This window comes from Babylonia areolata, chromosome 28, assembly GCF_041734735.1.
Source record: "Babylonia areolata isolate BAREFJ2019XMU chromosome 28, ASM4173473v1, whole genome shotgun sequence".
Lineage (NCBI taxonomy): Eukaryota > Metazoa > Mollusca > Gastropoda > Neogastropoda > Buccinidae > Babylonia > Babylonia areolata.
The window spans coordinates 21,431,282-21,443,577 of NC_134903.1; the positions used below are offsets into that span (position 1 = coordinate 21,431,282).

A 12,296-nucleotide genomic window follows, 5' to 3' on the forward strand; every position below is an offset into this window, starting at 1 on the left:
AAATCAAATTTCTGGTACGCTTTTGAAAAATATTACAAATAAGTCTCCAGAAATTATTTAAAGCTTTAGTTAGGCCCATAATTGAATACGGTAACTCAGTATGGTGCCCCTACTTAAAAAAGCACATAAATATGATTGAAGGCATTCAATGCAGATTTCATAAGTGTATAACTGGTACTGGAGACCTTAGTTATGAGGAGCGCCTAGCTCTGTTTAAACTGCCCCGTCTAGAACTTATGCGACTAAGAGGTGATCTCATTGAAGTATTCAAGATCATGCACAATATTTATGATCCCCGCACTACCTCTTCCGTGTTCACCTTTGCTAAATTTGATAAGACTTGAGGGCACAACTTCAGACTTAACTAGACGAACTTTGTCACTAACCAGTTCCACAAACTTTTTACTAACCGTATCATTAATCTGTGGAATAACCTTTCCTCTGACACCATCAATGCATCATCAGTAAAACGCCTTCAAAAAGCAAATTGACAAACTTTTAAGGACTATGTATTTTCCATCAATTTAAATCTTTATTGAGTCAGAAATAAATGTAGTATACACTATGCCTGATTAAACCTTGGAACAGTTCACTATATAGTGATCCCAAAGCACATAAATGGACACTATTACAAGGGCAAAAGGCTTCTAGCCTATAGCCGAATATTTCTGTGATTAGATCAGCATGGTCAGGTTTAGATCAGCCTTGTCGGATTTAGATCAGGCACACCATCGTTCTCAAGGGCTTCTGAAGTACTAAAAAATAGGACTCGGAAACAAGACAGACATTCTACAATCACATACAGTCTGCGAGCCAAATTTATATGCTGTCAGTTCACAGTAATGCTTTGAGAACCAAAATAAGTGACTAAATCGGTTGGGTTTAGATCACCCGGTCAGATTTAGATCAAGCACACCAACGGCTTCTGCAGAACTATAAATAGCACATAGAAACACCACAGGTGTAATCGATGACAGTCTGACAAAAACCACTTTACCCTCTTCATAAGTTGTCAGACTCAATTTGAAAAGAAAGTAAAGGTGAATAACAAAAAGAAGAATGAATGCCTGTTGACATTCCATGATTAAATATATTTGAATTACCATCTTCACCACTTCGAACATGAAAGTATTGCAGTATTTTCAAGAGCAATTTTAATATTATGTTTAAATTTCACCATCTATGTTGAGTTCTCATAATTCACATCTTTTTTAAGGAAAAAAAGGTTCTGTTGAAAGAAAATCAGCATTCATTTATTATCATACCCATCAGTGGACAGAAAATCTTATGTCCTTATATAGGCTTATATGATCAAAAGAAAATCATGGTGCCAGGTTCACTTCAAGCCAGAGAAACCTACATGTTGGGGGTGGGGCGTGGGGGGGGTGACACTCCGTTTTGCATGGTTAATCATTATTTGTCACTCAATTCCTAATTTTGCATGGTTCATATTAAAAATGACGCTTCAGTTAAGGTGTCATTTTATCCATTTTTTTATGTAGCTAGCAAAAAAGCAACTTATTTGCACAGTGTTAATCAGTGCGTGTGTGTGTGTGTATATATATATATATATATTATAAGGCATTGACTGGTGAATTGGATTGATTTCTTTTTTCTTTTTTTCAAAACTGCATGAAAATAACTCTTATCATGGTATATGTGATACGAAAATCTGTGTGCTTCTTTGAAATAAAGAAAATATTTTTTTAAAGTTCTTTTCCTACCCATCTTTCTATGATCTGTGAAGAATCAGTTTTCTGTAATTTTTCTGTTATGAAGGATGAGGATATGATGATGATGTTACTGCAGTGGTCTATCATGCATATGGGTCTGGAACTATGTGACATAGCTGAACTGTAGATTTCATTTCATGATATACCTTGACATAACCAAGTTTGAAAGACAGACACCAGCAGTGTTAGTCATTCTCAATAATGAATCACTTTCAAAGGTGCAGATATTGGTGACAGTTGACAAAGTTGTCTGTCTTCCCAATAGAGCCCACAGGACACTAGGCTCTGTGAAGGTGCCAGCCCCAGTCCAACACAAAAACCAGTGGCACATGTGCCATAATGTTAAGTTCTTCATTCCTGCAGCTGGTGGTAATTCAGAATTTTACGGGTCAAAATTCAGAAAACGCATAACACTCCTTCAGTGCCTGTTTACTGGTTTTCAAAATTTTGAGCAATAACCAGATTGAATTTATTAAATGAATTGTATTGCATCTTTTTTACATACAGTAAGTCCTTTCAGATTGTATACTTTTGCATATCTAGAAAGCCATTACCTGAAAACACAACATATTTAACATATTTTCTTATTCTCATGTGTATTCATTTATTTATGTTGAGCTACCTGGATTTTTATGTTATCGATATAAATCATGTCATTTGGATCATGCGTGCTGCTGTTTAGATTTGGGATAGCAGATTTTTTCAGTACCTTTATGACCTGTATCAGTCTCAGTTGTGCAAGCTGGAAGTATCCAAAAGTTGCTCATCTTCAGTGAAGCCACAGACTGTACATTTTCTTTCAGTATGGGATGTTTGTATTTTTACATCTTTCTATTTGAAGGTGGTGAGCACTGACTGACATGGATTTGGCTGAGTGCTCACCTTTGGTGGAAGTTTTCTTTTTGAATTTGGCTGTGTATGGTTCTTGTCTGTAGCAGTTTGTAAATTTGTTGTGGAAACAGTCTTGACACACTGATGATGCTCTTGGTGTTTCCCAGATGTGCATTTGGACTCCGTTACCGTTTCTGCAAACATCTCATTTTGTCTTCCTAAAACTAGTCAGGTTGGACTGGTTTCTCTGGCTGTTTCAGGCTCATTTTTGTGTGTTGCGTGTGAGCCAAAACAGTCAAACTTTCAGGGTTAGGAAAAAAAAATGTTGGGACCTGTGTCTGTTGGCACAAGCTGGTGTTCTTTTGTGATTACCTTTGTGTTGTGACCTGAGGTATAAATGGGTGGCCTTTTTTTTTTTTTTTTTTTTTTTTTTTTTAAGAAGAGAAATATTTTTGGTGAAGCCTGTCCATGTGACCTTTAAAAAAAAAAAAAAGGGGGGGGGGGGGGGGCGAAGTAGCAAGTCCACAGGTTATCCTTTTGTGGCACCATGTGCATTTGTTGTAGTAGAGGCCATTTTGGTGTTATATGACTTAAGTGATTGTGACACAATCTTGTTGGCTGTTATCTGTCATATGGGTGTCTCTGCAACCTTATATTACTCGTTCATGCTCATTAATCCATAATAACATTCCCTTTTTCTCTCCTCCCTCTCTCTCTCTCTCTCTCTCTCTCTCTCTCTCTCTCTCTCTCTCTCTCTGTGAATGTATTTGAATTTCAGGAGAATGTTAAAACATCTGGTTTCCAGGTTAGATCTTAGTTGGAGTTTTTGCTTTTAAGAGGGCGAGTTGACTGGCCTCACCAGTGTGCATCAACCTTGGATCTCACTGTTGTTTCTCACAGTCACGGTGTCTCCTTGCTGTTTTCCTCTGTTCATTCTTAAATGTATGGGAGGTGGGGGCAAAGATCAAGTTATTGAAATTGGTGATCTTGTGAAAAAGATCATATCGTGCATTTTATCCTGAACCATATGTTATGGTATTGTCAGCGTCAGTTCTCCTTGGTGTGCATTTGTGTGTGTGTGATGTCTTGAACTTTGCTTTAAGTTTATGACTTGTTTTATTTAGGAAACGAAAACACTATTTATAATCCCTGTTTTAAAAAAAAAACAAAAAAAAATTTTCATTTGTGATGAAAGAAAAGGAGCAGTATTATATGCATATATCAATGTCCTAAATGTTTGCTGCCATTCAAGTACACAACTGGTAACAATACCCAAGTGTATGGCGCACATTTGTCCATCCTTTTAGCTTTGTTGTGCCTCCTCCTGTAAGAAGAGAATAATGCAGCAGCTTCTTGGGTTCCCAGACTGACTGTTCTGGCCAAGTGGTTGCTGAACTAGTCTGCTGGTTGCCAAGGCAACATCATTATTGATTGAAAGTTGGGAGGCAAGGAGTGAGTGGTGCCAAGCTGTATTGATTGAAAAGGCTGGGGAGGGAGCCTTGTGTGTGAGAGACACAAAGGGGGAGAAAGACTGTATGGCTAAGAATGGTCTGATTATAGGAACTCTTGAGTGGAATCTACCCAGCTTGCTTTCTGTCACAGCGTCAAACTTGTTTCTTTGCAGGCAGTACAAGGGCTGCTTGGCCACTTCATCTTTTGGGGTTCCGACTCCCAACTGCTGCTCTCTTACTGCACTTTTTCCTTCCACTAGTCTGTACTACAGAGAGGGGACACTGGGACTAAGTATAGTTCTGTCCATTTAACCCTCTCACATTCACACATTGCATTTAGAGGCTTCTTAGTTGAGGGCTGTGGCCAGAGGGATTGCAGGAGGGTAAAAAGTGTCAAGTCCATCTTGTTTGAATACATGGAAGTTCAGATTAAAGGTGGGAGTGGGAAAAGAGAGGGGGAAAACATGCTTCTCATACACTGCATGCACACACATTGTGTGCAGCCGCTCCTTGTGACAGTAGTGGGGCTCTTATACATGTCATACACTTGCTGTAAAGAAAAATAAAAGTCACCTTGACTTTCCCATATGTAAGGTGAAGAATAAGATTGGAGTAATTTCTTCTTGGTTTAGTTACTAAGTTTATTCATTTAATGCTGCCTTATTGCCCAGCCAACCATAAAGGCTATGTCAGGGTCAGGGCTGTATACTCTTCTGTTTGTTTCTGACAGTTCAGCTACCACTTAGCAGCGTAAGGTGCAGTCGACTGCAAGTGTACAAATGGACAAGTAGAAATAATAAGTAACGTTATCAAAACAAGATGTCATGTCGGGTGTAGGTCTGGATGTCTTGTGACTGGTTTGCAAGGATACTTCTAACGCCTTAGGCTGGGTTGATTTTGTTATAATGTGCCAGGAAATTTATCAACAGATGTAATACAGTTTCCAGTGCTTAAATATATGCACTTAGGGGAAACAGCAGCGCACACAGTACACAAACATTGTTGAATATTTTTGTTCCACAATTGTTTTAGGTCCTTACCCACAAACACACACACATGAATAACACCACCATCACCAAACAGTTCCACATTTATTTGTTATGAGTACTCTGGGGTTGCTAGTCTGATTGACATGGAATTTGATACATCCAGACTTCTATCAGATATATTTGTCTCGTCATCTGTGGACCTGATTAAGAGAAGGTGTTTTTCCTTGTGCTGATATAGATCTCTGTATGGAATTGGATTGAAACATGAACATACCTAGTCACAGAACTTTCCATTTGCTTTGCTATGGTCAGCAGTATTCTGTTAATGTGCATTAAAAGTTTCATATTTTAATTTATGCATGATTCATTGCTTGAGTTAACAGCAACCTTATGTCATCCCTCCTTTTCAAGTTCAATGGTTGTTTCGTGTGTTGTTTTTGGCAATATTTGTAATTGTTTGGTGTTCCTGGCTACATCCGTATTCTGAATGCTTTCCCTCGTCATTTATGGTCCATTAGAAAGTCTATGCTTTTGTTTTTGCCTTTTTCTGTTCCCATCCTCTCCTCCATCTGTGGAACAGCTATGAAGTTACTGCTTTTTCTTCTTCTTCATTTTTGTGTGTTATGTTTTAATGTTTCTTTTCACAATTCAGCTAGATGCATTTTTGCCAAGACTGCACATTTTAATCTTGTCTTTTTATAGAAAATAGAAACCACTGCATGATTTTTTTTTTTTTTTTTTTTTTTTTTTAAATCACTTGTTTCAAGGGGACTGGCTTGCAAGGAAGAACAAATGATGAGCATGCCAGCCAGCATCCTTTAGGCTTCGTATGGGATATTATTGAGTTACCATTGTTCACTTTTTATTTCAAGAGTTCGTCTGAAAAGAAAGTTGCTTCTACAGTCAAGTTCTGAAGAGACTGTGTGTTCTTTCAGAGGGTTTTTTTTTTTTACTAACGGCTTGATAGTACTGTCACAGTGTAAAATTATAGTGTAAAATTATGCAGAACTGTGGAGTTAAATTGCTTTTGATCCGTTGGGATTTTTCCACTTCAGTAATGAACTTTTCCGCTTAACATATCAATTGTCATGTCTTTTGGGGTTTTAAAAAAAAAATTTTTTAAGAAATTGTATACTGTGTGAAGTGTATTATCTCGCAGTTTTCTGATATATGACAAATGCTGGAACTTTTTGTCTATTAGTTGCGATGATGATTAAGTTTTCTTGTTGCTTTCGTTTCAGGAATCTGGTCTCTGCTTCTCAGGATGGCAAATTGATAGTTTGGGATGGCTACACAACAAACAAGGTAAATAGTCCTCCACTGACAATGGTTCAGTCAAATTGCTAATTGACAGGAGGAAAGAAATGGCCACTTATATTGTGGACTCCCCATTAAAGACATAACTAAGGCGCAAGGTGGCAGAATGGTTAAGACAGTGTCCATGAGGGTTTGGGTTTGAATTCTGCTCTCACCCTTTCTCCCAAGTTTGACTGGAAAATCAAACTGAGCATCGAGTCGTGCAAATGAGGCAATAAACTGAGGTCCCATGTGCAGCACATGCTCGGCGCACTGAAGATAAACCCGTGGCAACAAAGTGTTGTCCTCAGGCAAAATTCGGTTTAAAAAAAAAAAAAAAAAAAAAGCTTTGATAGGTATATAAATTATATATATATATGTATGTATATATATATGTGTGTGTGTGTATATATATATATATATATGCACTCGAGGCCTGACAAGTGCCTCGGGTTATGCTCCTGTCAGGCATTTGCCTAACGGATGTAGTGTAGCATTTCTATATTGGTCTGAATGCAGTATGCTTCTGTGAGAAACTGAAATTATAAGGCCCTGTCGCATCTACTGAACTCGGCCAAAGTCTCATTGGTTTTTAGGGGGATTTTTAACTAAAAATGTGGCAATTTGTTCCTCTTATTGTCTTGTATGATAGGTTCCTGAGTGGTATAATCATCCAGTGCTGCTGAAGTTCAGTGAACTGTACAATTGTACATAAGAAATGATGATTAACTCAAAGACTGTTGACAGGACAAGTTAGAACTTCACCCGAAAAAGAAAACATTATCCTTACACAGCTCCAGAGCAAGTGGGGCTCCCAAATTCACATAAGACTGATGGGTCCTTATCCATGGGTTTTGCTTCAACAGAAAATCGACTGTTCAGGTTGAGCTGTCATTGCTTGTGGATTTATGTTAAGCTGTCTTGACAGTCCGTGCTGTGAAACCGACTTGAATCTGATATTTTCACTTGTGTGTGACAGTTGTATAAACACTTTGGACTTGAATCTGATATATTTTTATTTATTGCATCACTTGTTACAGCAGATTTCTTAGTGTGAAGTTCGAGCTGTTCTCCCCAGGGAGAGTGCCACCAGTTCATAATAATCCATTTTTTCTGCTTGCAGTTTAATTTGTTTTCCCATCAAAGTGGATTTGTCTTCATTAGTTTGCCAGCGACAGTCCTTTTGTTGCTGTGGGTTCTTTTAGTACCTGCATTAAGTGCTTGCTGAACACGGGACTTAGGTTTATTGTCTTATCTGGATGACTAGCATCCAGAACACCTCAAGGTTTAGTGGAGGAGGATAAAATACTGCCGAGTGTGGGATTCAAACCATTGCACTCAGATTCTTTTACTTCCTAGGCAGACGCATTACCACTAGGCCAACACTCCATAGTTAAATTAACACTTGAAGTGCTAGTAATGGTTTTGCGATTTGACCCAACAGTATTTTTTGTCAGTATTTTGTGTTGGTCTTTGCTGATGAAATTGCTTAGAAATGACAGGTTTCAGATATGTGTATAACAGCAGAGTACTAGCAGTTGAAGCTAACAAGCAGTGTAGTTTTGTTTTTCAGCATTAGTGAAGTATTTGTACAACATTGAATTGTTCTGGGAAAAAGAAGAGCAGTAAAAAGTCTTTAAATGACAGACACGTTCATTGACTGATGATTGTAACAAAACAATGTTTCAGATAGATCAGTATCAGTAGCTCAAGGAGGCATCACTGCGTTTGGTCAAATCCATATAAGTTACACCACATCTGCCAAGCAGATGCTTGACCAGCAGTGTAACCCAACGCACTTAGGCCTTGAGAAAAAAATTTTTTTTTTAATAAATAAATAAAAAGATAACTAAAATTAAATAAATAAATATTAAATTAAGATAAATAAAATAACAACTAACAACAACAAAAATTAAATTAAAATTAAAAAAAAAATTTTTTTTAAATAAATAATAGGTGAATACATAAGAATACTACTACTCATAATAATAATATTTAAAAGGCGCAAAATCTCAAGTCAACTCTAGGCGCGCACCCACACATACACGCACGCGCGTGTGCGCGCACACACACACACACACACACACACACCAAAAAAGATGATAAATAAGCAAATAAATGTTGAACATGCAGACACACATTCACACACACGCACGCACACATGCATGCATAACAGATATGCTACAAACATGCAGTTTCACAGATAGATCATAATCGTGTACTGTTCTGTCTTACATTTCCTGTTGCGTCTTCTTGCATTTGACAGTGGAATTACTGCAGAGAATCTTGATTGTGTGCAACACTACTCAGCATGCATTGATACATGGCTGAAAATCCAGGTAGAGCAAGCAATACATTGAAGATTTATATGTCGTTTGTTGGGTACCCCAGTTTAAGTTCTCAAAGGTGGAAAGAGAAACAGGTAAGCTTTTGTCCATCTGTGGACAGCGCGTGTAACACATGTCATGTTCTCCAGGTACACGCCATTCCACTGCGCTCTAGCTGGGTGATGACCTGTGCCTATGCCCCTACTGGTGGCTATGTTGCCTGCGGAGGTTTGGACAACATCTGCTCCATCTACAGCTTGAAGACCAGGGAAGGCAACGTTCGAGTATCTCGCGAGCTGCCTGGCCACACAGGATACCTGTCCTGCTGTCGCTTCATTGACGATGCCCAGATCGTCACCAGTTCTGGTGATATGACATGGTGAGTGTTAACAACACTGAGTGGGGGGGTGCACGTGCACACAATACAGTACAATACTTGCATGTCAGCTTTCTGTTGGACTACAAGCACTAGGTGTAGGTCTGTCATGAATTCCAGACAGTGGGTTGATGCTCAACTTGGCATTCCATGCTCTTGGCAGAGAACTGAGAGTGGATTTGGGGGTTGTTTTTTGTTTTTGTTTTTCACTTTTATTTAAATATGACGGGTCAGCACAGTTCAGTGTGTAATCTTAACTGTTTTTAATCATTACTCGTAAGAAATTGTCAGGTGCGCTGAACGGTTTTTCATTTCAGAAAGGAAATAGACACTGATAAAGGGGAAGTTATATTTACATAGTATTCTTCACACTGTTTCTACTTTAATCCCTTTGTATCATTTTGTTTGGATAAATTGTAAAGAAATTATGTGACACAGACAAAATTTCCAGTTGTATTTTCAATCTTGAGGGTTTTATTTCCAGTTCATACATGATTATGTTCAGAGAAAGACATGTGATGAACAAACATTGAATATGTTTCATAATGGATTTTAGCCTTGTAAATTCTTCCTTGTTGGAAACGTAACTTGTTCCATTTCAGTGGTTGTTTCAAAAGAAACTTTTACAATTTTGTCACTCTGCTTTCAGCGTATTAAACTGTGTTACAGTATGATTTCTAGATGTCATTTTCAGAGAAGTGAAAAACTTTTGATGTGTGTGAATTTTTGTTTGTTACAGTGCTTTATGGGATATAGAGACTGGCCAACAGACCACTTCTTTCACTGGCCACACTGGAGATGTCATGAGTCTTTCCCTGTCTCCTGACTTGCGCACTTTCGTGTCTGGCGCCTGTGACGCTTCTGCCAAGGTGAGTTCATCCTTCTTTTCCTTTGATCTGTCCATCTGGCACTTTCACATGTTACTAGTCTTTGTCAGACCATATGCGCATGCACACACAGCTTAGGGAAATCTTTGTTTCTGATGTGAGCTTTGTTGTCAGAACATGTCTGAAGTGAAAGTATCACATGATGACTGAAGATAAAAAGTTGACAAGTATCACATGCTGACATAGCTGCTGTTTGAACAGTTTATATTATATTAAATCAGTATTCACTGTTTTAGCCATACACAAACTTTCTGTCATGGGAATCAAGACATATTTGCGTCCTTCTTTCAGCTGTAGGATAATGAGTATCATATGCTGGTGTCCTTTGTGGTTAGTTTATATGAACAAAATCAGTCTATACATGGATCGCTGTCTGTGTTTCTTGTCTCAGTTTGTGCATCTGAAGTCATCTTTAAAAAATAAAATAAAAAACCCACAAAAAAAACCTAACTTTTTTTTAATCATTAATCCTCAGCAAATGTTCTTTCATTATAGATTGTCTGACACAAAACTTTCAGTGCACTAAACATTGCAGCTGACCAAATATGTGGTTATGTATGTTGCTTTTTTTTTCTTGCTTTTTTTTTTTTCTCTCTCTATGGTTGATTTGACAAGAACAACATACAAGTCACTCTAGGCTTTCCCTGTCTTGATACAGTTATGAATAAATATCTGTAAGTGAGATAGTTTTAGTTGTGTGAGATGTTGTGAATCAAGATGTCAGTATCCTGATTAGCTGTTTTAGAATTGTGCAAAATAATGATAAAATGTGTTATGACCCTGTTTCAGCTGTGGGACATCAGAGATGGCATGTGCAAGCAGACCTTCTCGGGCCACGAATCAGATATCAATGCAATTACTGTGAGTATACTCTGTCCCTTTTGCATTTGGAATGGTTTTGAAGAATGTTGGGTGTGAAAAAGGTATTTGGATGATACTTTAACTGCTTATTTGATTCAGTATAACAAGGATCCTTGTCTCTATGATTGTGTCTGATTGCATCGTCTGTGTATATCTGACTAGTTCCACAGTGTTGGTGCTTTCTGTGCTCTGCAGGTTTAAGGCACATGGCCACATTCAGGGGAACAAGAATAATGATGAGAGCTTAAGCAGTCTGTCTCCTGAGATTTTAGTAGATCAGTGTCAAAGAGGAGTGATAAAGATATGAAGCACAGCAATAGTCACAGTTTGTAACCTAAAATAATGGCATTTTCTTCAACTTCCAGCCATTATGGTGTTAAAGCTATATATGTATAAATACACACGCGCTAAGGTATGAAAAAAGGAGTTGGTTGATTGTTTCCATCGACTTCAGCATCTGGAACGGCCACTAGACTCCTTTTTATTTTTATTTCCCCCTTCATCAGTGTGAAAGTGACCATATTTGCAAGTGTTTTTGTATATTTGTACATTCAAAAGGACTTGACCATCTCATAATCAGTTTTTGTCTACTTATATGCTGTTGCAGTATTTCCCTAATGGACATGCATTTGCCACGGGGTCTGATGACGCCACGTGCCGACTGTTTGACATCCGAGCGGACCAGGAGATTGGCATGTACTCTCACGACAATATCATCTGCGGTATAACGTCGGTGGCCTTTTCAAAGAGCGGTCGCCTTCTACTGGGTGGATACGATGATTTCAACTGTAACGTGTGGGACGTCTTGAAGCAGGAGCGAGCTGGTAAGCGCTTGATGTCTACCCTACATGTACTCCTGTCTGTTTCACCTGTACATTGAGTCTATGATTCTCTCTCTCTCCTTTCTGTCTGTCTTTCTTTCTCTGTCATTCTGCTTCTTTCATCTGTCTCACATACCTGTGCCAAGGAGGCAGCTACTTTAGAGTTCAATCTTGCTACGTGTTGACCAGATTCTGTCACTACTTCAATAAAGCTGGTTTCAACATGAATATAATGCTGTCAATATTTGTATGAGGATGATAAATTACCCGATTTGCCAGCTGCTATGTTTTTAGGTTAGCATGCAACACCAAGCTTCAGAATACTATGTCTGCAGTATAAGATTCAAAAAAAGAAAAGCTACACTGAAGTATGAAAAAAAATCAAGCAGTGATTAAAAACTAAGAAAATCAGTAATGAAAACAAAGATCGATCACATTGATACATTAGTGAGCTGGAGTGAAAGGGGAGTAAGCAGTCAGTGGCATGTAATTTCCAGTCAGTTAGTTTTCCTTCTTTTTTTTTTTTTTTTGGTCTGAGGCAGGCAGCACTCAGTTGATATTCCTGTGCACTTGAGACTAGCAGATTATGATAATTCTGCTGTCAAGTAAGGGGTTGTCAGGTATAAATGACGATGGTCATATGCTTGGAGATTTGTTTGTTGGGAGAACTGACATTGCAGGTAGTCTGGTGGGTCTTTTGAAGTATATTTTAGATGAATTAGTG

General features: G+C 38.2%; 1 protein-coding gene across 1 annotated transcript in view; it reads left to right on the forward strand.

Moving 5' to 3' along the window:
* The window catches only part of LOC143302094 (guanine nucleotide-binding protein subunit beta), a 32,862-nt gene that overhangs the window by 14,494 nt on the left and 6,072 nt on the right, over positions 1–12,296 (forward strand). The window contains exons 5-9 of the mRNA XM_076616613.1: positions 6,246–6,309; positions 8,777–9,006; positions 9,743–9,872; positions 10,680–10,751; positions 11,359–11,575. Of these exons, the coding sequence (XP_076472728.1) occupies positions 6,246–6,309; positions 8,777–9,006; positions 9,743–9,872; positions 10,680–10,751; positions 11,359–11,575 (713 nt within the window). The remainder of the gene's footprint in view (positions 1–6,245; positions 6,310–8,776; positions 9,007–9,742; positions 9,873–10,679; positions 10,752–11,358; positions 11,576–12,296) is intronic.